We start from the raw sequence: 25825 nt of genomic DNA on the forward strand, positions 1-25825 counted from the left end.
CAACCATTCTCCCGATTTCCACCCAGACAACAATATTGGGGGCGTGCCTTAAAGGCACTGCCTTTGCGTGCCGGCCCAGTCACATAATATCTATGGCTTTTGACACACTCACAAGTGAATGCAAGGCATACTTGATCAACAGACATACAGGTCACACTGAGGGTGGCCGTATAAACAACTTTAACACTGTTACAAATATGCGCCACACTGTGAACCCACACCAAACAAGAATGACTAACACATTTCGGTAGAACATCCGCACCGTAACACAACATAAACACAACAGAACAAATACCCAGAACCCCTTGCAGCACTAACTCTTCCGGGACGCTACAATATACACCCCCCTCAACCCCGCCTACCTCAACCTCCTCATGCTCTCACAGGGAGAGCATGTCCCAAATTCCAAAAAATAATGCACTTTGTGACTTCAATAATAAATATGGCATTTTTTTCCATAACTTGAGTTGATTTATTTTGGAAAACCTTGTTACATTGTTTAATGCATCCAGCGGGGCATCACAACAAAATTAGGCATAATAATGTGTTAATTCCACGACTGTATATATCGGCATCGGTTGATATCGGAATCGGTAATTAAGAGTTGGACAATATCGGAATATCGGATATCGGCAAAAAAGCCATTATCGGACATCTCTACTTAAAACCTTTAGTATATCCGTTTGTGGAAATAAATGATGAGACTGTTCAAACTACAAGTGTTCACAAAGTACAACAAAGAACAATTATGAACATATTGAACCCTTTTTAAAAATAAATAAAGATTATTTATGTTTTCAATATTTGTTTACTTACTATGGTATATTATTTATTCACTGTTCTGTTACAGAGAACAAGGTAAATGGGATACAATTGCTATGGTACGAAAAGGGGTAGGATTAAATAAGCTCAGCTTCTTCCTACTCCTTTTCGGACGTGCTGTATTGAAACAACTGGAAATATGTGATGCATGACGTTTCGTATGCATGTTCCACATACACTGAACTGTTCTGTCTCCGTGACAACAACATGAGCCTTTGCAGCAGTCATGCTGTGTAAAGAATCAATGAAAGCCAGAAATAAAAACATAACTGGGCGATGGCACACGTGTCTTTGGTAACCGTCAACAACAAATGATGCATGTTGACATTCCTTAAATACAAAGTATGTTTGTGCAGACATGGATGAGTGTGAGAAGGACCCCTGCCCTGTGGGCTCCACGTGCGTGAACACCAGGGGCTCCTTCAGCTGCGAATGTCCGCTCGGCTTCCACCTGGAGGACGGACGCACTTGCACCAGAGGTAACAGCTCCTCGCCATGGTTTGTCACGGGCGCCGTGTTTTTTAATTGTCTGCGTGTCGTGTGACCCTCCGCAGCAAAAACGTTCCTGGGAACATTCAGCCTAAATAAAGTGTCCCACGACAACCGAGTCTTCAAGAGCGCCACCGTGCACGAGATCCAGAGAGAGCTTCTTCAGCTGGTGAGAAACAGTCCCCTAATGCAGTGTTTTTCAACCTTTTCTGAGACAAGGCACATTTTTTTCATTGAAAAATTCCCGAGGCACACCGCGAGCAGAAAATGTTAAAAAAAAAATTCAACTCGGCAGCCGATATTGACAGTAGAAAGTTGTTCTCGCAATTGTTGGATATGACTTTAAAGCATAACCAAGCATGCATCAATATAGCTCTTGTCTCAAAGTAGGTGTACTGCATACTTGCCAACCCTCCCGAATTTTGCGGGAGACTCCCGAAATTCAGCGCCTCACCCGAAAACCTCCCGGGACAAATATTCTCCCGAAAATCTCCCGATTTTCAGCCGGAGCTGAAGGCCACGGCCCCTCCAGCTCCATGCGGACCTGAGTGAGGACAGCCTTTTTTCACGATGGAAGGACAACAGGGTGACAAGAACTAAATCATCCAGACTAGAGATAAATTGTATTATTATGTTTATCTTACCTAAAAATAAATATATTTATTAATTAAAAAAAAAAAACGAAATACATTTTGACTATATTTTGCCAAAAACATCAAAATTAATTGTATTTTTATTTGTATTTTTTCTGACTCCTTATTACATCCAGCCATAGAATTATACCGGTACATTAAAATAAACATATTTGAAATAATTAATTTTAAATTATCATAATAATTCATTTAAAATGACCATATTTAATTATTAAAATCATTGCTTGTTTATCAACAACTTTACCATTTTATTCATTACAATTTGAAGCTCTCAGAAGCCAAGTTATCTTATATTCATGTTATATTTATGCAAGTTTGAAGTATCAATTATCTAAACACAGATTTGTTTGCATATTTTCAGGATGTATATATATATATATATATATATATATATATATATATATATATATATATATATATATATATGTGTGTGTATGTATATATGTGTGTATGTATATATGTATATATATATATATATATATATATATATATATATATATATATATATATATACAGGTAAAAGCCAGTAAATTAGAATATTTTGAAAAACTTGATTTATTTCAGTAATTGCATTCAAAAGGTGTAACTTGTACATTATATTTATTCATTGCACACAGACTGATGCATTCAAATGTTTATTTCATTTAATTTTGATGATTTGAAGTGGCAACAAATGAAAATCCAAAATTCCGTGTGTCACAAAATTAGAATATTACTTAAGGCTAATACAAAAAAGGGATTTTTAGAAAAGTTGGCCAACATTTCTAAAAATCCCTTTTTTGTATTAGCCTTAAGTAATATTCTAATTTTGTGACACACGGAATTTTGGATTTTCATTTGTTGCCACTTCAAATCATCAAAATTAAATGAAATAAACATTTGAATGCATCAGTCTGTGTACAATGAATAAATATAATGTACAAGTTACACCTTGCGCGAGGTAGAGAAGTTCCGGTTGGATATAGTCGGACTCACCTCGACGCACAGCAAGGGCTCTGGAACCAGTTCTCTCGAGAGGGGCTGGACTCTCTTCCACTCTGGCGTTGCCAGCAGTGAGAGGGGACGGGCTGGGGTGGCAATTCTTGTTGCCCCCCGGCTCAGAGCCTGCATGTTGGATTTCAACCCGGTGGACGAGAGGGTAGCTTCCCTCCGCCTTCGGGTGAGGGGACGGGTCCTGACTGTTGTTTGCGCTTACGCGCCAAACAGCAGCTCAGAGTACCCACCCTTTTTGGATTCACTCGAGGGAGTACTTGAGAGTGCTCCCCCGGGTGATTCCCTCGTTCTACTGGGGGACTTCAACGCTCATATTGGCAACGACAGTGAAACCTGGAGAGGCGTGATTGGGAAGAATGGCCGCCCGGATCTGAACCCAAGTGGTGTTTTGTTATTGGACTTTTGTGCCCGTCACGGATTGTCCATAACGAACACCATGTTCAAGCATAAGGGTGTCCATATGTGCACTTGGCACCAGGACACCCTAGGCCGCAGTTCTATGATCGACTTTGTAGTTGTGTCATCGGATTTGCGGCCTCATGTTTTGGACACTCGGGTGAAGAGAGGGGCGGAGCTTTCTACCGATCACCACCTGGTGGTGAGTTGGCTGCGATGGTGGGGGAGGATGCCGGACAGACCTGGCAGGCCCAAACGCATTGTGAGGGTCTGCTGGGAACGTCTGGCAGAGTCTCCTGTCAGAGAGAGTTTCAATTCCCACCTCCGGAAGAACTTTGAACATGTCACGAGGGAGGTGCTGGACATTGAGTCCGAGTGGACCATGTTCCGCACCTCTAGGCGGCTGATTGGAGCTGTGGCCGCAAGGTAGTTGGTGCCTGTCGTGGCGGTAATCCTAGAACCCGTTGGTGGACACCGGCGGTGAGGGATGCCGTCAAGCTGAAGAAGGAGTCCTATCGGGTTCTTTTGGCTCATGGGACTCCTGAGGCAGCGGACAGGTACCGACAGGCCAAGCGGTGTGCGGCTTCAGCGGTCGCGGAGGCAAAAACTCGGACATGGGAGGAGTTCGGGGAAGCCATGGAAAACGACTTCCGGACGGCTTCGAAGCGATTCTGGACCACCATCCACCGCCTCAGGAAGGGGAAGCAGTGCACTACCAACACCGTGTATGGTGCGGATGGTGTTCTGCTGACCTCGACTGCGGAAGTTGTGGATCGGTGGAGGGAATACTTCGAAGACCTCCTCAATCCCACCAACACATCTTCCTATGAGGAAGCAGTGCCTGAGGAATCTGTGGTGGGCTCTCCTATTTCTGGGGCTGAGGTTGCTGAGGTAGTTAAAAAGCTCCTCGGTGGCAAGGCCCCGGGGGTGGATGAGATCCGCCCGGAGTTCCTTAAGGCTCTGGATGCTGTAGGGCTGTCTTGGTTGACAAGACTCTGCAGCATCGCGTGGACATCGGGGGCAGTACCTCTGGATTGGCAGACCGGGGTGGTGGTTCCTCTCTTTAAAAAGGGGAACCGGAGGGTGTGTTCTAACTATCGTGGGATCACACTCCTCAGCCTTCCCGGTAAGGTCTATTCAGGTGTACTGGAGAGGAGGCTACGCCGGATAGTCGAACCTCGGATTCAGAAGGAACAGTGTGGTTTTCGTCCTGGTCGTGGAACTGTGGACCAGCTCTATACTCTCGGCAGGGTCCTTGAGGGTGCATGGGAGTTTGCCCAACCAGTCTACATGTGCTTTGTGGACTTGGAGAAGGCATTCGACCGTGTCCCTCGGGAAGTCCTGTGGGGAGTGCTCAGAGAGTATGGGGTTTCGGACTGTCTGATTGTGGCGGTCCGCTCCCTGTATGATCAGTGTCAGAGCTTGGTCCGCATTGCCGGCAGTAAGTCGGACACGTTTCCGGTGAGGGTTGGACTCCGCCAAGGCTGCCCTTTGTCACCGATTCTGTTCATAACTTTTATGGACAGAATTTCTAGGCGCAGTCAAGGCGTTGAGGGGATCCGGTTTGGTGGCTGCAGGATTAGGTCTCTGCTTTTTGCAGATGATTTGGTCCTGATGGCTTCATCTGGCCAGGATCTTCAGCTCTCACTGGATCGGTTCGCAGCTGAGTGTGAAGCGACTGGGATGAGAATCAGCACCTCCAAGTCCGAGTCCATGGTTCTCGCCCGGAAAAGGGTGGAGTGCCATCTCCGGGTTGGGGAGGAGATCTTGCCCCAAGTGGAGGAGTTCAAGTACCTCGGAGTCTTGTTCACGAGTGAGGGAAGAGTGGATCGTGAGATCGACAGGCGGATCGGTGCGGCGTCTTCAGTAATGCGGACGCTGTATCGATCCGTTGTGGTGAAGAAGGAGCTGAGCCGGAAGGCAAAGCTCTCAATTTACCGGTCGATCTACGTTCCCATCCTCACCTGGGACTGAGCTCATCTAAGATGGACTGATGCAAAGTAGAAAAGTGTTCTGTGGTCTGACAAGTCCACATTTCAAAATGTTTTTGGAAGCTGTGGACGTCGTGTCCTCCGGACCTAAGAGGAAAAGAACCATCCGGATTGTTATAGGTGCAAAGTTGAAGAGCCAGTATATGTGATGGTATGGGGGTGTATTAGTGCCCAAGACATGGGTAACTTCCACATCTGTGAAGGCACCATTAATGCTGAAAGGTACATACAGGTTTTGGAGCAACATAAGTTGCCATCCAAGCAACGTTACCGTGGACGCCCCTGCTTATTTCAGCAAGACAATGCCAAGCCACGTGTTACATCAACGTGGTGTCATAGTAAAAGAGTGCGGGTACTAGACTGGCCTGCCTGTAGTCCAGACCTGTCTCCCATTGAAAATGTGTGGCACATTATGAAGCCTAAAATACCACAACTGTTGAACAACTTAAGCTGTACATCAAGCAAGAATGGGAAAGAATTCCACCTGAGAAGCTTCAAAAATGTGTCTTCTCAGTTCCCAAATGTTTACTGAGTGTTGTTAAAAGGAAAGGCCATGTAACACAGTGGTAAAAATGCCCCTGTGCCAACTTTTTTGCAATGTGTTGCTGCCTTTAAATTCTAAGTTAATGATTATTTGCCAAAAAAAAAAAAAAGTTTCTCAATTGGAACATTAAATATCTTGTCTTTGCAGTCTATTCAATTGAATATAAGTTGAAAAGGATTTGCAAATCATTGTATTCTCTTTTTATTCACAAATTACCCAACGTGCCAACTTCACTGGTTTTGGGTTTTGTATATCGCGATATAGATGTTAGTCAGTATCACCCATCCCTAGCGGCAGCCAAAAGCAGTGTTTTTGAACCTTTTTTGAGCTAAGGCACATTTTTTTCATTGAAAAAATCCAGGGGCACACGACCAGCAGAAAATGTTAAATTATAATAGTATAAAATATTAATATATATTAATTATTTATATTAATAGTATAAAATAATAATAGGCTATACTGACAATATAAAGTCGTTCTCATCAAATACCAGACGCAGTTGTTCGATACGACTTCAAAACATAACCATCCAGGCATCATTAATTCTCTTGTCTCAAAGTAAGCTTACAGAGAAATTAGCTCACTGGTGCCACCTACTGATATTGAAGAGTATTACATGGTTACTTTGCTGATCTCTGAACAGCACAGACAGGCATTAAAAAAATAGACCTTAAAATTAGCGATCATCAATCTTCACCAAGACTCACTTGATTGACATCACGGCACCCGAGGGTCTTGTGAGATGATGCTGGCTGCTGCCAGCTCATTATTAAGAAAAAACGACCGACAGGAAGGCGAGAAACACTTTTTATTTCAACACACTCTCGCGCCGCACCTGCCGTCAAAACTCTAAAGACCGACTGCACAGTTCCTATCTTCACAATAAAAGCGCTGCTTCGTCCTGCCTGCGTTAACAAAATAAGAGACTCAGAAAGCTAGCAAGCTACGGAGTTTGCCGCCAATGTCTTTCGTGTAAAGTGTATAAAAACGAGTATGGACAAATAAGATGGCAAAAAGCAAGAACTTTCATGTGGTATTGGACAGAAAGGAGGACTTTTTTTCTCCTCCATTTGAAAATGTGGACGTTATCATCACTACGGTCTGATTCCAATCAATGCAAGTCATCAGAATCAGGTCATACACCAACTTATATTCTTGTCTTCATGAAAGAAAGGAATCTATATGTGTTAAACATGCTTGTATTATCATTCAACACCTTTAAAACGTGACGCTTTGGTGAATTTACTGAAACTGAAACAATACAAAAAGAATGCCATTGTAAGTTAATAATACGAACAGGCACTCGTAAACGTGTTAGCATATTAGCTAATGCTAACGACGCTAGCGCATTACATTACAACAGCACGTACAAATATGCATGAAAACATGAAATTGTTTGAGTTTGTGGAGGGGGGCGTGGCCTGCGGGCCTGCAGTGAAGCGGGGTGTGCCAGAACCGGCCTCGAAGTCAGCGACAGGTGCGTAGATGGCCCACCTGGGCCTTGTTATCTAATCACCTGTCGCTCTGTATAAGCAGCAACCGGGAGGAGAGACATTGTTGGAGCTGGGGGACAGCGAGAGTAAGACGAACAGTCACAAAAAGACAATTGCTGGAAAGCACTGAGAGACTTGATTGGAAAAATAAAACTGTCTTTTAACCATGAAACGGGCTCGCATGTAAATGCTTAGTGGTCTGGAGGACCCACTGGAAGGCAACAGAGTTATAATGTAAAACTTACAAACGTTGCTTTGAGTGACGAAAGAAGAATCCATACAAGTAGAAACGCTATGGATGGCTAGAAGACGGACCGGCACTACTACTTCCAGTTGAAAGCACTAAATGAAAGCACACTGTAGCACTGTAGAACTCGCCCAAAAGATGACGCCACAGTACAAACAATAACACCATTTCAGTGTATTTGCTTGTTCTTTTTTAAAATATTTGTATTATGGCCGTCAGCGAAGAAAAATCCATAGGTTAGCCGCACTGTTCTGAAAGCCTCAGGGTTCAAAGAGTAGGGAAAAAGTAGCGGTTTATAGTGTAGAATTGACAATATTCTTACTGTTGAGAGAATGCCTTTTCTACTTGCATTTGTGTTTTTCATGAGCCTGTCAGGATAGGATAGGTCTTTATTGTCATTGCACGTACAACAAAACTATGTTTTCAGCACAAACCCGTTCAAGATTAGACAAACAAACAGTGTACAGCATACTTGCCAACCTTGAGACCTCCAATTTCGGGAGGTGGGGGGTGGGTGCGGGGGGCGTGGTTGGGGCGGGGCGTGGTTGGGGGCGTGGTTAAGAGGGGAGGAGTATATTTACAGCTAGAATTCACCAAGTCAAGTATTTCATATATATATATATATCCCCGCGACCCCGAAGGGACTAAGCGGTAGAAAATGGATGGATGGCTGGATGGATATATATATATATAAATATAAATATATATATATATATATATATATATATATAAATAAAAGAAATACTTTAATTTCAGTGTTCATTTATTTACACATATACACACACATAACACTCATCTACTCATTGTTGAGTTAAGGGTTGAATTGTCCATCCTTGTTCTATTCTCTGTCACTATCTTTCTAACCATGCTGAACACCCTCTCTGATTATTTATTGCTGTGTGGCACGCACAAAAGTGCTTTCATCAAATGCACTAGATGGCAGTATTGTCCTGTTTAAGAGTGTCACAACATTGCTGTTTACTGCAAACGTACTGCTTTACTGTAGACGTTCTTTATATTGTGGGAAAGCGGACTCAGGTCGGCATGGAGCTGGAGGGGGCGTGGCCTCCAGCTCCGCCTGAATCTCGGGAGATTTTCGGGAGAAAATTTGTCCCGGGAGGTTTTCGGGAGAGGCGCTGAATTTCGGGAGTCTCCCGGAAAATCCGGGAGGGTTGGCAAGTATGGTGTACAGGGTTACAGAGCAGGAACACTGATGGGTCGCCACGAGGCACCCCGTAAAAGGTGGGAAAAAGGTAAAACGCTGGGGAAGAAGATGAGTAAAAAATTACAATCTAGACTGGGCTCCTAAGGGGGCCTAGTCTGGAGTGGGAAAATACCTCCATGCCATGCACACATAAACACGTTACATTTAATCACGACAACTCACAACAGAAGGGGGGGGGGGAGTTGGGACCCTGGAGGTCGACGGGGTGATGGACGGCTGGGGTGAAGGCGTGGGGTGGCGGAGGGGTAGTGTGTGTGTATATGCCAATTGTCTTGGGTGTGTTGATGTAGTGTTCATGTTCATAGGCCTGGGGTCGTTCTGCATGCAAGCAAAAGTTCGACTCCAGGTGTCGTTGAGGAGGGAGGGAGGTCAAAAGCGTCCATCATTTAAGTGTCCTCGGGGATGTTTTCAGAACAGCCTGCTCCTTTTGTTGCAGCGTCAAGGCCATTCGAGGGAGTCAAATCGTAGATTAGGATTTTTATTTTTCCGCGAGCAGACAATACAATGACTTGTCTGTTCTATTCGTCCATGCTGGCCCTCATATCCAATTTTTCACTGTCTCTTATTCCCACACCTCAGCTCAACGCCTCCTTGTCCATCCTCCGAGGTTACAGCCGCTCCACTCTCAGCAAGAAGTGAGTTCACAACCTCCTCCTGGAGCCACCTTACCACTACATCACCTGACCTACACACATAAGAAAGTGCAAAAAGCATACTATAGTGGAACCTCGATTCACAAACTTAATTGGTTCTTGAACAGGGTTTGTAAATCGAAAAAGTTTGCATAATGAAGCATGCAAACGTTACAATTTAGTTTTCTCCATAAGAAACAACGTAAATATGAATAATGTTTTCCAGCCTTGACGAAAGTCCATATTTTAGTGAAGGTTAGTACACTTTGAACACGATAAAGAGTTCAGTACAGTACTGTATATCAAACAATCCTAACAAGGAGGTGATGGATCAACTTTCTCTTAAATAACAAGACACAACAACATCGGCAAGTTGAATTGTCCTATATCTGTATAAACAACTTTAACACTGTTACAAATATGCGCCACACTGTGAACCCACACCAAACAAGAATGAAACAAACACATTTCGGGAGAACATCCGCACCGTAACACAACATAAACCCAACAGAACAAATACCCAGGACCCCTTGCAGCACTAACTCTTCCGGGACGCTACAATATACACCCCCCCCCTTTCCCCCACCTCATATTTAGCTCCATCTAAAAGTTTGTGAGTCAAAAAGTTTGCAAATAAAGGCTTCATGAATCCAGGTTCCACTGTATACTTAACGTTTCTGCTTGGGAGAAAATAAGTGTTAAACATGTGTGAATGAATTTTTAATTGTAAAATTTCAAGATGATGAAATGTTGCTTAAAAACTCATGCAGATATAACACCCCCTCCAGAGAAGTGGACGGTATTCGTATCTCCGCTGTCAACATGTTCTCTGTCTCCACTGACGTGACCAGCGCTGACGTCTACAACAGCATTCAGATGTCTCTAAAAAACTGCACTTCCTGGCAGTCCCACTGCCGAGTGGTTCTGCACCACACACTCACCTACCAGGGTAGGAATGTCACACTCAACCTCTGCCACTCAGGACATAGTTACATCACACAACCTCTGCCACTCAGGACATAGTTACATCACACTCTGCCACTCAGGACATAGTTACATCACACTCTGCCACTCAGGACATAGTTACATCACAAACAACCTCTGCCACTCAGGACATAGTTACATCACACTCTGCCACTCAGGACATAGTTACATCACACTCTGCCACTCAGGACATAGTTACATCACACTCTGCCACTCAGGACATAGTTACATCACACAACCTCTGCCACTCAGGACATAGTTACATCACACTCTGCCACTCAGGACATAGTTACATCACACTCTGCCACTCAGGACATAGTTACATCACACACAACCTCTGCCACTCAGGACATAGTTACGTCACACTCTGCCACTCAGGACATAGTTACATCACACTCTGCCACTCAGGACATAGTTACATCACACTCTGCCACTCAGGACATAGTTACGTCACACTCTGCCACTCAGGACATAGTTACATCACACTCTGCCACTCAGGACATAGTTACATCTCACAACCTCTGCCACTCAGGACATAGTTACATCACACTCTGCCACTCAGGACATAGTTACATCACACACAACCTCTGCCACTCAGGACATAGTTACATCACACTCTGCCACTCAGGACATAGTTACATCACACTCTGCCACTCAGGACATAGTTACATCACACTCTGCCACTCAGGACATAGTTACGTCACACTCTGCCACTCAGGACATAGTTACGTCACACAACCTCTGCCACTCAGGACATAGTTACATCACACTCTGCCACTCAGGACATAGTTACATCACACAACCTCTGCCACTCAGGACATAGTTACATCACACTCTGCCACTCAGGACATAGTTACATCACACACAACCTCTGCCACTCAGGACATAGTTACGTCACACTCTGCCACTCAGGACATAGTTACATCACACTCTGCCACTCAGGACATAGTTACATCACACTCTGCCACTCAGGACATAGTTACGTCACACTCTGCCACTCAGGACATAGTTACATCACACTCTGCCACTCAGGACATAGTTACATCACACTCTGCCACTCAGGACATAGTTACGTCACACTCTGCCACTCAGGACATAGTTACGTCACACTCTGCCACTCAGGACATAGTTACGTCACACTCTGCCACTCAGGACATAGTTACATCACACTCTGCCACTCAGGACATAGTTACATCACACTCTGCCACTCAGGACATAGTTACGTCACACTCTGCCACTCAGGACATAGTTACATCACACTCTGCCACTCAGGACATAGTTACGTCACACTCTGCCACTCAGGACATAGTTACATCACACAACCTCTGCCACTCAGGACATAGTTACATCACACTCTGCCACTCAGGACATAGTTACATCACACACAACCTCTGCCACTCAGGACATAGTTACGTCACACTCTGCCACTCAGGACATAGTTACATCACACTCTGCCACTCAGGACATAGTTACATCACACTCTGCCACTCAGGACATAGTTACATCACACTCTGCCACTCAGGACATAGTTACATCACACTCTGCCACTCAGGACATAGTTACATCACACTCTGCCACTCAGGACATAGTTACGTCACACTCTGCCACTCAGGACATAGTTACATCACACTCTGCCACTCAGGACATAGTTACATCACACTCTGCCACTCAGGACATAGTTACGTCACACTCTGCCACTCAGGACATAGTTACATCACACAACCTCTGCCACTCAGGACATAGTTACGTCACACAACCTCTGCCACTCAGGACATAGTTACATCACACTCTGCCACTCAGGACAAAATAGTTACATCTGAACACACCGCTGACAATACAAGTTCAAGGCCACAGGTGTCAAATTTAAGGCCCAGGGGCCAGATGTGGCCCACCACATTATGTAATGTGGCCTGTCAGATCATTTGATGTGGTCCGCCACATTATTTTATGTGGTCTGCTGTAATCCGCTACATTATTCATATGTGGCCTGTCAGGCCATTTATGTGGCCCGCTACATTATTTTTTATGTGGCCTGTCCGGCCTTTTATGTAGTCCGCCACATTATTTTATGTGGTCTGCTGTAATCCGCTACACTATTTTTACGTGGCCTGTCAAGCCATTTATGTAGCACGCTACATTATTTTTTATGTGGTCTGTCAGGTCATTTATGTGGTCTGTCAGGTCATTTATGTGGTCTGTCAGATCATTTATGTGGTCTGTCAGGTCTTTGATGTGGTCTGTCAGGTCTTTGAAGTGGCCTGTCAGATCATTTATGTGGTCTGTCAGGTCTTTGATGTGGTCTGTCAGGTCTTTGAAGTGGCCTGTCAGGTCATTTATGTGGTCTGTCAGATCATTTATGTGGTCTGTCAGGTCTTTGAGGTGGCCTGTCAGGTCTTTGATGTGGCCTGTCAGGTCATTTATGTGGTCCACCACATTATTTTATGTGGTCTGCTGTAATCTGCTACATTATTCTTATGTGGCCTGTCAGGTCATTTATGTGCCCGCTACATTATTTTTTAATGTGGCCTGTCAGGCCTTTTATGTGCCCCGCTACATTATATTTTAGTGGCCTGTCTGATCATTAAGTGGCCTGTCAGGTCATTTATGTGGTCCACCACATTACTTTAAGTGGTCTGCTGTAATCCGCTACATTATTTTACGTGGCCTGTCAGGCCATTTATGTGGCCCGCTACATTATTTTTTTAGGTGGCCTGTCTGGTCATTTATGTTGCCTGTCTGGTCATTTATGTGGCCTGTCTGGTCATTTGATGTGGTCTGCCACATTATTTAATGTAGTTTGCCACATTACTTTATGTGGTCTTTATTTCTTTTACGTGGCCTGTCAGGTCATTTATGTGGCTCGCTACATTATTTTTAAGTGGCCAGTCGGGCATTTTATGTGCCCCGTTACAGTATTTTTTACATGGCCTTTCAGGTCATTTATGTGGCCTGTCAGGTCATTTTTTGGTGGCCTGTCAGGTCATTTATGTGACCTGCTACATTATTTTTTATGTGGCCTGTCAGGTCATTTTATGTGCCCCGCTACAGTATTTTTTATGTGGCCTGTCTAGTAATTTATGTGGCCTCTCAGGTAAATTTTTTGTGGCCTGTCAGGTCGTTTTCGTTGCCTGTCAGGTCGTTTTCATGGCCTGACAGGTCATTTATGTGACCCGCTACATTATTTTTTTATGTGGCCTGTCAGGTCATTTTACGTGCCTCGCTACAGTATTTTGTATGTGGTCTGTCTAGTAATTTATGTGGGCTTTCAGGTCATTTATGTGGCCTGTCAGGTCATTTATTTGTGGCCTGTCAGGTCATTTATGTGGCCTGCTACATACATTTTTACGTGGCCTGTCAGGTAATTTAAGTGGCCCGCTACAGTATTTTTTACGTGGCCTTTCAGGTCATTTATGTGGCCTTTCAGGTCATATATGTGGCCTGTCAGGTAATTTTTTTAGGTGGCCTGTCAGGTCATCTTTTTACGTGGCCTGTCAGGTCATTTTATGTGCCCGGCTACAGTATTTTTTATGTGGCCTGTCTAGTAATTTACATGGCCTCTCAGGTCATTTTTTTGTGGCCTGACAGGTCATTTTTTGGTGGCCTGTCAGGTCATTTATGTGACCCGCTACATTATTTTTTATGTGGCCTGTCAGGTCATTTTACGTGCCTCGCTACAGTATTTTGTATGTGGTCTGTCTAGTAATTTACGTGGCCTTTCAGGTCATTTATGTGGCCTGTCAGGTCGGATTTTTTTTGTGGCCTGTCTGGTCGTTTTTGTGGCCTGTCAGGTCCTTTATGTGGCCCGCCACAGTAATTTTTATGTGGCTTTTCAGGTCATTTATGTGGCCTGTCAGGTCATTTATTAGTGGCCTGTCAGGTCATTTATGTGGCCTGTCAGGTCATTTATGTGACCCGCTACATTATTTTTTATGTGGCCTGTCAGGTCATTTTATGTGCCCCGCTACAGTATTTTTTTAAGTGGACTGTCTAGTAATTTACGTGGCCTCTCAGGTCATTTATGTGGCCTGTCAGGTCAATTTTTGTGGCCTGTCAGGTCGTTTTTGTGGCCTGACAGGTCATTTTTTTGGTGGCCTGTCAGGTCATTTATGTGACCCGCTACATTATTTTTTATGTGGCCTGTCAGGTCATTTTATGTGCCTCGCTACAGTATTTTGTATGTGGTCTGTCTAGTAATTTACGTGGCCTTTCAGGTCATTTATGTGGCCTGTCTGGTCGTTTTTGTGGCCTGTCAGGTCCTTTATGTGGCCCGCCACAGTAATTTTTATGTGGCTTTTCAGGTCATTTATGTGGCCTGTCAGGTCATTTATTAGTGGCCTGTCAGGTCATTTATTAGTGGCCTGTCAGGTCATTTATTAGTGGCCTGTCAGGTCATTTATGTGGCCTGTCAGGTCATTTATGTGGTCTGTCAAGTCATTTATGCGGCCTGTTAGGTAATTTAAGTGGCCCGCTACAGTATTTTTAAGTGGCCTGTCTGGTCATTTATGTGGCCTTTCAGGTCATTTATGTGGCCTGTCAGGTCATTTATTTGTGGCCTGTCAGGTCATTTACGTGGCCTGTCAGGTCATTTATGTGGCCTGTCAGGTCTGGCTAAATGTAATTGTGTATGTTCAACACCAGTGGTGTTTAAAGTGCATTCTTTTTTTTAATTGGCCCTTGATATATTGTGAAAATAAATAGAATTCAATGTTAATGACGTATATTAGATATAACAATAACAAATATTTGGTGTGTCACCTTTAACACAAAAGCTACAATGTTTATTTTTTCAAAGAGTTTAGCCTGTTGGGATGTACATTGTTTTTATCATCTTTAATGTACAAAATGTATCCAAGTGGCCCCTCACATATTAAGGTATGTGGCCCCTCACATACTAAGGTATGTGGCCCTCCGTAGGAAAGGTTTGTACAGCCCTGTTCCACATTTAAAAAAATATTTGATCATGCAAAAGCATGTTTGGGGGTCTTATCAAAAATAGATACTTGAATATGTGCGTGTCACTTTGACTAACAATAATATCATAATCAAGGGCCCCTCTGAGCCATAACGGCCCCCAATGGAGTGTGACGCCCTACAAAGTATTTGACATGATTGTACTTGGCCACTAGAGGGTGCAATACTCCATAATCACCACTGACAGCACGTCTTTCCATACAAAGAAGATGTTACACCTTGTTATCTTACTGCGTCTTTTCAGTGGAGAGTCTTTGTCTGGCCCAGAATATTCCGTGCGATAGCGAACGTTCCGCCTGCTCTGACGTCAGCGGCAGCGCCCAGTGCCAGTGTCTGCAGGGATACTACAAACACGACCCCGACGACCTGTCCTGCTTAGGTAAGCACACGTCTACGAGTGTGCGAGGTGCTTGTGTGACGCCGGCTTCTTGTCTCCAGAATGTGGCGATGGCTACCGGCTGGAAAATAACACCTGTGTCCCGTAAGTTTCACTTTCTACAAACCCCGTTTCCATATGAGTTGGGAAATTGTGTTAGATGTAAATATAAACGGAATACAATGATTTGCAAATCATTTTCAACCCATATTCAATTGAATATGCTACAAAGACAACATATTTGATGTTCAAACTGATAAACATTTTTTTTTTTTTTGCAAATAATCATTAACTTTAGAATTTGATGCCAGCAACACGTGACAAAGAAGTTGGGAAAGGTGGCAAAAAATACTGATAAAGTTGAGGAATGCTCATCAAACACTTATTTGGAACGTCCCACAGGTGTGCAGGCTAATTGGGAACAGGTGGGTGCCATGATTGGGTATAAAAGTAGATTCCATGAAATGCTCAGTCATTCACAAACAAGGATGGGGCGAGGGTCACCACTTTGTCAACAAATGCGTGAGCAAATTCTTGAACAGTTTAAGAAAAACCTTTCTCAAACAGCTATTGCAAGGAATTTACCATCTACGCTCCGTAATATCATCAAAGGGTTCAGAGAATCTGGAGAAATCACTGCACGTAAGCATCTAAGCCCGTGACCTTCCATCCCTCAGGCTGTACTGCATCAACAAACGACATCAGTGTGTAAAGGATATCACCACATGGGCTCAGGAACACTTCAGAAACCCACTGTCAGTAACTACAGTTGGTCGCTACATCTGTAAGTGCAAGTTAAAACTCTCCTATGCAAGGCGAAAACCGTTTATCAACAACACCCAGAAACGCCGTCGGCTTCGCTGGGCCTGAGCTCATCTAAGATGGACTGATACAAAGTGGAAAAGTGTTCTGTGGTCTGACGAGTCCACATTTCAAATTGTTTTTGGAAACTGTGGACGTCGTGTCCTCCGGACCAAAGAGGAAAAGAACCATCCGGATTGTTATAGGCGCAAAGTGTAAAAGCCAGCATCTGTGATGGTATGGGGGTGTATTAGTGCCCAAGACATGGGTAACTTACACATCTGTGAAGGCGCCATTAATGCTGAAAGGTACATACAGGTTTTGGAGCAACATATGTTGCCATCCAAGCAACGTTGCCATGGACGCCCCTGCTTATTTCAGCAAGACAATGCCAAGCCACGTGTTACATCAACGTGGCTTCATAGTAAAAGAGTGCGGGTACTAGACTGGCCTGCCTGTAGTCCAGACCTGTCTCCCATTGAAAATGTGTGGCGCATTATGAAGCCTAAAATACCACAACGGAGACCCCGGACTGTTGAACGACTAAAGCTGTACATAAAACAAGAATGGGAAAGAATTCCACTTTCAAAGCTTCAACAATTAGTTTCCTCAGTTCCTAATCATTTACTGAGTGTTGTTAAAAGGAAAGGCCATGTAACACAGTGGTGAACATGCCCTTTCCCAACTACTTTGGCACATGTTGCAGCCATGAAATTCTAAGTTAATTATTATTTGCAAAAAAAAAAAAAAAAAGTTTATGAGTTTGAACATCAAGTTTATGAACATCAAGTTTATGAGTTTGAACATCAAATATGTTGTCTTTGTAGTGCATTCAATTGAATATGGGTTGAAAATTATTTGCAAATCATTGTATTCCGTTTATATTTACATCTAACACAATTTCCCAACTCATATGGAAACGGGGTTTGTACTTAAGAGTAAGAGTTTGTCTCTGCAGGCCACGTTCTTACTGCGGATTATTTGTCACTTCTCAGGTGCATCTTTGGCTTCGGAGGATTCAACTGTGGGAATTGTAAGTAGTGTAGCATTGAGCTTTTGTCTTTGAAATAATGAAATGAAAGAATGCATCTGCCTCTGTGTGCCTTCACAGTCTACAAGCTGATTGCTGTTGTTGTATCGCCTGCAGGGGGCGCCCTGCTCCTTATCCTCGTCATCGCCCTCATCGTCACTTGCTGCAAGTGAGATTCATTTGATCACTATGTGTCATGTCTGCAATGTGCAAAAACTGAAATCTAAGTAAGATGAAATATGTCAAATAAGGGTGAAATTTGCTTATTTTCTGTCTGATAAGATAATTATTCTCACTAAGCAGATTTTATGTTAGATTATTTAACTTGTTTTAAGGGTTCTGATCCTAAATGATCTCAGTAAGATATTACAGCTTGTTGCTGAGATTTGATGACCTATATTGAGTAAAACATGCTTGAAACTAGAATATCAACTGTTACAAAGCTGTGTCATCAACACTCACAAGTATAAAACTACTTTTTTAAAGTAATAATTTCTTACTTCAAGCATGAAAAAAAAAATCATGATGCCGAGCGCATATCATTGAGTCAAGATAATGGTACTAGCATTTACTTCATTTAACCTCTAAAGCCTTAGTGGCCACATGCGTGGACAGCACCTTTTAGCTCTTATTTCCAAAATTGTGTACACTACTGAACTGGGGTCTTATGGCCCTTATGTGGACATTTATACTGCCATCTGGTGGTGTCAGAAGAGTATAACATACAATGGAATTTGGTGTAAAAAGTGTAAAAATAAGAATAAGCATGTCACTTAAACATGAAGTACACGTTTGTGTACTTATGGACTAAGTACATCATATAAAAAGATGATTCTTAGTTTTTATTCTAATTAGGGTCCAATAAGCCCAAATAGGAAAGATAAATAAAAAAAGCATGTAAACAAACAGCTTGGGCCTTAAGAGGTTAAAGGGGAACATTATCACCAGACCTATGTAAGCGTCAATATATACCTTGATGTTGCAGAAAAAAGACCTTTTTTTTTTTAACCGATTTTCGAACTCTAAATGGGTGAATTTTGGCGAATTAAACGCCTTTCTAATATTCGCTTTTGGAGCGATGACGTCACAACGTGACGTCACATCGGGAAGCAATCCGCCATTTTCTCAAACACCGAGTCAAATCAGCTCTGTTATTTTCCGTTTTTTCGACTGTTTTCCGTACCTTGGAGACATCATGCCTCGTCGGTGTGTTGTCGGAGGGTGTAACAACACGAACAGGGACGGATTCAAGTTGCACCAGTGGCCCAAAGATGCGAAAGTGGCAAGAAATTGGACGTTTGTTCCGCACACTTTACCGACGAAAGCTATGCTACGACAGAGATGGCAAGAATGTGTGGATATCCTGCGACACTCAAAGCAGATGCATTTCCAACCATAAAGTCAAAGAAATCTGCCGCCAGACCCCCATTGAATCTGCCGGAGTGTGTGAGCAATTCAGGGACAAAGGACCTCGGTAGCACGGCAAGCAATGGCGGCAGTTTGTTCCCGCAGACGAGCGAGCTAAACCCCCTGGATGTCTTGGCTCACACCGTCCCTTATGCCACCGAAGATGATCAAGAGAAGAATATCGACCCTAGCTTCCCTGGCCTGCTGACATGAGGGTATGTCTACAGAATATATTAATTGATGAAAATTGGGCTGTCTGTACTCTCAAAGTGCATGTTGTTGCCAAATGTATTTCATATGCTGTAAACCTAGTTCATAGTTGTTAGTTTCCTTTAATGCCAAACAAACACATACCAATCGTTGGTTAGAAGGCGATCGCCGAATTCGTCCTCGCTTTCTCCCGTGTCGCTGGCTGTCGTGTCGTTTTCGTCGGTTTCGCTTGCATACGGTTCAAACCGATATGGCTCAATAGCTTCAGTTTCTTCTTCAATTTCGTTTTCGCTACCTGCCTCCACACTACAACCATCCGTTTCAATACATGCGTAATCTGTTGAATCGCTTAAGCCGCTGAAATCCGAGTCTGAATCTGAGCTAATGTCGCTATAGCTTGCTGTTCTTTCCGTTTGTTTGTGTTGGCATCACTATGTGACGTCACAGGAAAATGGACGGGTGTATATAACGATGGTTAAAATCAGGCACTTTGAAGCTTTTTTTAGGGATATTGCGTGATGGGTAAAATTTTGAAAAAAACTTCGAAAAATAAAATAAGCCACTGGGAACTGATTTTTAATGGTTTTAACCATTCTGAAATTGTGATAATGTTCCCATTTAAGAACATTTTTCAACATATTGAGCAAAAAGGTCTCTTTTTTTCTAGCAAGAAAAGTGAACTTGTTATTAGTGAGAATATATTTATTTGAAGGTATTTTTGGGTTCATTGAGCTAATTTGACTTGTTTTGGAAAGTTTTGACAAGCCGAATTTCCTTGTTCTATTGGCAGATCATTTTGCTTAGATCAAATAAAATACCCCTCATTTTTGTAATTTTTTGTTCTTGTTTTTGAACACTGACTTTTTGCAGTGTGCCTCAATATCTTTATGTATTTATGGCTCGCCTGAAGCCTGGAATAGTAAATAAAGCAGCAGGGAGTCAGTGCCCGACAAAGTATTAGAAACTCTGATGCCTGCAAACGACAACCTCAATGATACTGTAAGCATCGAAGGATAAATCGATCAAATAAAGGAATACGTGTCAAACTGAGCTACAGTACATATTCAATAAATCGTGCAGGGGTACCTAATGTTGTGACCTGCTGGGCCAACTGCAGCCCACAGCTAAATATTTTTACAACTCACGGTAAAATACTTAAAAAATACAGCGGAACCTCAATTTACAATTGTTTTGGAACGTGGTTCATAAAGCAAAAAGTTCCTATAGTGAAGCGGAGTTTCTCATAAGAAACAATGTAAACATGAATAATTGGTTCTAGCCCCGAAAAAGTATATATATATATATATATATATATATATATATATATATATATATATATATATATATATATATATATATAATGTATGTATGTATGTATGTATGTATGTGTATATATGTACATATTTGTGTATATATGGACGTGTGTGTATATATGTACATACATATATACAGGTAAAAGCCAGTAAATTAGAATATTTTGAAAAACTTGATTTATTTCAGTAATTGCATTCAAAAGGTGTAACTTGTACATTATATTTATTCATTGCACACAGACTGATGCATTCAAATGTTTATTTCATTTAATTTTGATGATTTGAAGTGGCAACAAATGAAAATCCAAAATTCCGTGTGTCACAAAATTAGAATATTACTTAAGGCTAATACAAAAAAGGGATTTTTAGAAATGTTGGCCAACTGAAAAGTATGAAAATGAAAAATATGAGCATGTACAATACTCAATACTTGGTTGGAGCTCCTTTTGCCTCAATTACTGCGTTAATGCGGCGTGGCATGGAGTCGATGAGTTTCTGGCACTGCTCAGGTGTTATGAGAGCCCAGGTTGCTCTGATAGTGGCCTTCAACTCTTCTGCGTTTTTGGGTCTGGCATTCTGCATCTTCCTTTTCACAATACCCCACAGATTTTCTATAGGGCTAAGGTCAGGGGAGTTGGCGGGCCAATTTAGAACAGAAATACCATGGTCCGTAAACCAGGCACGGGTAGATTTTGTGCTGTGTGCAGGCGCCAAGTCCTGTTGGAACTTGAAATCTCCATCTCCATAGAGCAGGTCAGCAGCAGGAAGCATGAAGTGCTCTAAAACTTGCTGGTAGACGGCTGCGTTGACCCTGGATCTCAGGAAACAGAGTGGACCGACACCAGCTGGACTGCTGCTGAGTGGTCCAAAGTCATGTTTTCTGACGAAAGCAAATTTTGCATTTCCTTTGGAAATCGAGGTCCCAGAGTCTGGAGGAAGACAGGAGAGGCACAGGATCCACGTTGCCTGAAGTCTAGTGTAAAGTTTCCACCATCAGTGATGGTTTGGGGTGCCATGTCATCTGCTGGTGTCGGTCCACTCTGTTTCCTGAGATCCAGGGTCAACGCAGCCGTCTACCAGCAAGTTTTAGAGCACTTCATGCTTCCTGCTGCTGACCTGCTCTATGGAGATGGAGATTTCAAGTTCCAACAGGACTTGGCGCCTGCACACAGCGCAAAATCTACCCGTGCCTGGTTTACGGACCATGGTATTTCTGTTCTAAATTGGCCCGCCAACTCCCCTGACCTTAGCCCCATAGAAAATCTGTGGGGTATTGTGAAAAGGAAGATGCAGAATGCCAGACCCAAAAACGCAGAAGAGTTGAAGGCCACTATCAGAGCAACCTGGGCTCTCATAACACCTGAGCAGTGCCAGAAACTCATCGACTCCATGCCACGCCGCATTAACGCAGTAATTGAGGCAAAAGGAGCTCCAACCAAGTATTGAGTATTGTACATGCTCATATTTTTCATTTTCATACTTTTCAGTTGGCCAACATTTCTAAAAATCCCTTTTTTGTATTAGCCTTAAGTAATATTCTAATTTTGTGACACACGGAATTTTGGATTTTCATTTGTTGCCACTTCAAATCATCAAAATTAAATGAAATAAACATTTGAATGCATCAGTCTGTGTGCAATGAATAAATATAATGTACAAGTTACACCTTTTGAATGCAATTACTGAAATAAATCGAGTTTTTCAAAATATTCTAATTTACTGGCTTTTACCTGTATACCTGTATATACATATATATGTACATGTGTGTATATATATGTATATGTACATATGTATATATGTATATGTGTGTATCAGTGACGTGCGGTGAGGTTGATGGCTGGTGAGGCACTGACTTCATCACAGTCAGATTTACAAACATATGAACCCTAAAGAGTATCTTATTCACCATTTGATTGGCAGCAGTTAACGGGTTATGTTTAAAAGCTCATACCAGCATTCTTTCTTGCTTGGCACTCAGCATCAAGGGTTGGAATTGGGGGTTAAATCACCAAAAATGATTCCCGGGCGCGGGGCCGCTGCTGCCCACTGCTCCCCTCACCTCCCAGGGGGTGATCAAGGGGATGGGTCAAATTTCACCACACCTAGTGTGTGTGTGACAATCATTGGTACTTTAACTTAACTTAAACTTTACACATACATACTGTAGCACACAAAAAAACACATTTAATAAAAAAACAACCTTATTATGGTCTTACCTTTACTTATAAATGAAGTCCATGCGCCGCTCCTTTTGAACAAAAGCATCGATAACTTGTTTATAGAAGTCTTCCTTATCTTTCTTCAGTTTTAAAAGTCTCTGTCTCGATGGAGATCTTCCTTTAATTATTACCTCCTGCTTCGATTGAAAGTCCAGTTTAGAAAACAGTTTTATTTTAGATATGTAATCCTCCATGTTAAAAGTCCAGTCGAGAGGAAAAAATAAACGATCGCTGCTAACTGTTGCTGCTTGTTGTCACTTCCTCTGCAGCCGAGTAGTCGCAAGAATGATCTCTGGGATCACTACCGCCCTCTACCACCAGGAGGCGGGATTATTGCGAGCCTCACACAGTGTGTTTTCGCAGCCGTTTTATGATTGCTCAGCACAAGAAATACTTTACACACATACAGTAGTTGACAAAATACACTGTACATTATATACCTCAGCTAACTAAACTATGGAAATGTATAATATAATTCATATAGCAATACGGTCTCACTGCACAGCAGGCCAGCAGTTAGCCGAGTCATTGCGCAATCCATGGTGAGGCTCAACTGGCTGCTGACTCACCGCAAGTCTCTTCTCAGTATTTGAACGGCAAATGTGAAAATTCAGCGATTTTGAATAAAAAATAATCTAAAACTGGTGAAGTTAAATGGAAAATAACTTTATAGTATAATCACTGGATACATATAACAATTTAATTAATTGTTTTTCTTTTTACATTTTTTTTCTTTCCATGATGGCACGTGAGGCCCCGCCTCACCTGCCTCCCCTGACTGCACGTCACTGATATGTACATATGTATATGTGTGTATATATATATATGTACATATGTATGTATATGTACATGTGTATATATATATATATATATGTACATCATACTTGCCAACCCTCCCGGATTTTCCGGAAGACTCCCGAAATTCAGCGCCTCTCCCGAAAACCTCCCGGGACATATTTTCTCCCGAAAATCTCCCGAAATTCAGGCGGAGCTGGAGGCCACGCCCCCTCCAGCTCCATGCGGACCTGAGTCCGCTTTCCCACAATATAAAGAACGTCTACAGTAAAGCAGTCCGTCTGCCGTAAACAGCAATGTTGTGACACTCTTAAACAGGACAATACTGCCATCTAGTGCATTTGATGAAAGCACTTTTGTGCGTGCCACACATCAATGCATCATCAGAGAGGGTGTTCAGCATGGTTAGAAAGATAGTGACAGAAAATAGAACAAGGATGGACAATTCAACCCTTAACTCAACAATGAGTAGATGGGTGTTATGTGTGTGTATATGTGTAAATAAATGAACACTGAAATTCAAGTATTTCTTTTATATATATATATATATATATATATATATATATATATATATATATATATATATATATATATATAGCTAGAATTCACTGAAAGTCAATTATTTCTCATATATATATATATATATATATATATATATCCATCCATCCATTTTCTACCGCTTATTCCCTTCGGGGATATATATATATATATATATATATATATGAAATACTTGACTTGGTGAATTCTAGCTGTAAATATACTCCTCCCCTCTTAACCACGAAGAGTCAGGGCTGCATGGGATTCTGGGTGTTTGTTCTGTTGTGTTTATGTTGTGTTAAGGTGCAGATGTTCTCCCGAAATGTGTTTATGTCATTCTTGTTTGGTTTTGGTTCAAAGTGTGGCGCATTATTAGTAAGAGTGTTAAAGTTGTTTTATATGGTCACCGTCAGTGTAACCTGTGTGGCTGTTGACTAAGTATGCCTTGCTGTCACGTACGTGTGCAAGCAGAAGATGTATATTGTATAACAATTGTTGGGCTGGCACGCTGTTAATACAGATTGTAGAGAGCGCCAAATGTTGTACCATCATGGCACGCCCTTATTATATCTGTAAGGGTGAAAATCGGTGAATATTAATCCCGGGAATTTTCTGCGAGAGGCACTGAAAACCGGAAGTCTCATGGGAAAATTGGGGGGGTTCAGCAAGTAAGCTGCTGAGCCGCATCAGAGCGATCAAAGAGCCGCGGGTTGCCGACCCCTGAGCTAGGGAATATAACAACTACACTACCCAGCATGCAACGGGAGTGACAAACATGCGCGGTAGCCCTGAGAAGCGTTGTTGTATGTTTAATTCGGACACTGAAGAAGAAGAATTCGAGGGATTTGTGAATGAGGAATAACTTCATAAAGTGAGCGTTACATGTTTATTCTGTGTGTTGTGTTGTGTGACATTAACGTTTGAGCAACATTGAGTTATTGATATATTGTTATTGCTCTGCACTATTTGCAGTGTTACTATATTATGATTGCACTAATGTTTGATTTACGTAACACGAGTAAATCAGCTGTTTATTCAATTTGGGAGTGAACAGAGTTGTCAGAACGCTGGTTTGTAATCTATTAATAAAGTTTGAAAGACCTATCTGACTGTTTTGACATTCCCTTTAGCGCTGCTCCATCTAATGGATGCATAGGTGCGCCTTATAATCCGGTGCGCCTTATATATGAACAAAGTTTTGAAATATGCCATTCATTGAAGGTGCGCCTTATAATCCGGTGCGCCTTATATATGAACAACGTTTTGAAATATGCCATTCATTGAAGGTGCGCCTTATAATCTGGTGCGCCTTATAGTGCGGAAAATACAGTATGTACATATACATATATATACATATGTACATATATACACACATGTTAGAATGTGGTTATGAGCACGCTGTGAGTAAACCTTGAGAACTCAGCCAACACGCCTCGTCTGCATTATTTATAATTAGACAGACAACACACTTAATAAGAGCCATTTTGGGGTCTTTACATAAACAGACAAATGGAAATGAAACGTCACATATCCCAGCATGCACCGCGCGCTTCTTCTTCTACGGGGGCGGCTGCCTACAGTAGAAGAAGAAGCGCTTCTTTTTCTACGGGGGAAAAAAGATGGCGGCTGTTTACCGTACTTGCGAGACCTAAACTATATATACTGATATATATATATATATATATATATATATATAT

The 25825-nt window shown here is 42.4% G+C and overlaps 1 protein-coding gene across 2 annotated transcripts in view; it reads left to right on the forward strand.

Annotated features, from left to right (window-relative positions):
• Positions 1-25825, forward strand: part of heg1 (heart development protein with EGF-like domains 1) — a 76015-nt gene that overhangs the window by 44177 nt on the left and 6013 nt on the right. The window contains exons 5-12 of one of the 2 annotated variants that reach the window (XM_061971734.1): positions 1179-1301; positions 1377-1480; positions 9433-9488; positions 10274-10434; positions 15685-15819; positions 15879-15921; positions 17613-17650; positions 17729-17816. In XM_061971734.1, coding sequence (XP_061827718.1) covers positions 1179-1301; positions 1377-1480; positions 9433-9488; positions 10274-10434; positions 15685-15819; positions 15879-15921; positions 17613-17650; positions 17729-17816 — 748 coding nt within the window. Of the gene's footprint in view, positions 1-1178; positions 1302-1376; positions 1481-9432; positions 9489-10255; positions 10435-15684; positions 15820-15878; positions 15922-17612; positions 17651-17728; positions 17817-25825 lie in introns of both variants that reach the window. The other variant, XM_061971733.2, reaches the window with a different exon arrangement.

This window comes from Nerophis lumbriciformis, linkage group LG13 (genome assembly GCF_033978685.3).
Source record: "Nerophis lumbriciformis linkage group LG13, RoL_Nlum_v2.1, whole genome shotgun sequence".
Classification (NCBI taxonomy): domain Eukaryota; kingdom Metazoa; phylum Chordata; class Actinopteri; order Syngnathiformes; family Syngnathidae; genus Nerophis; species Nerophis lumbriciformis.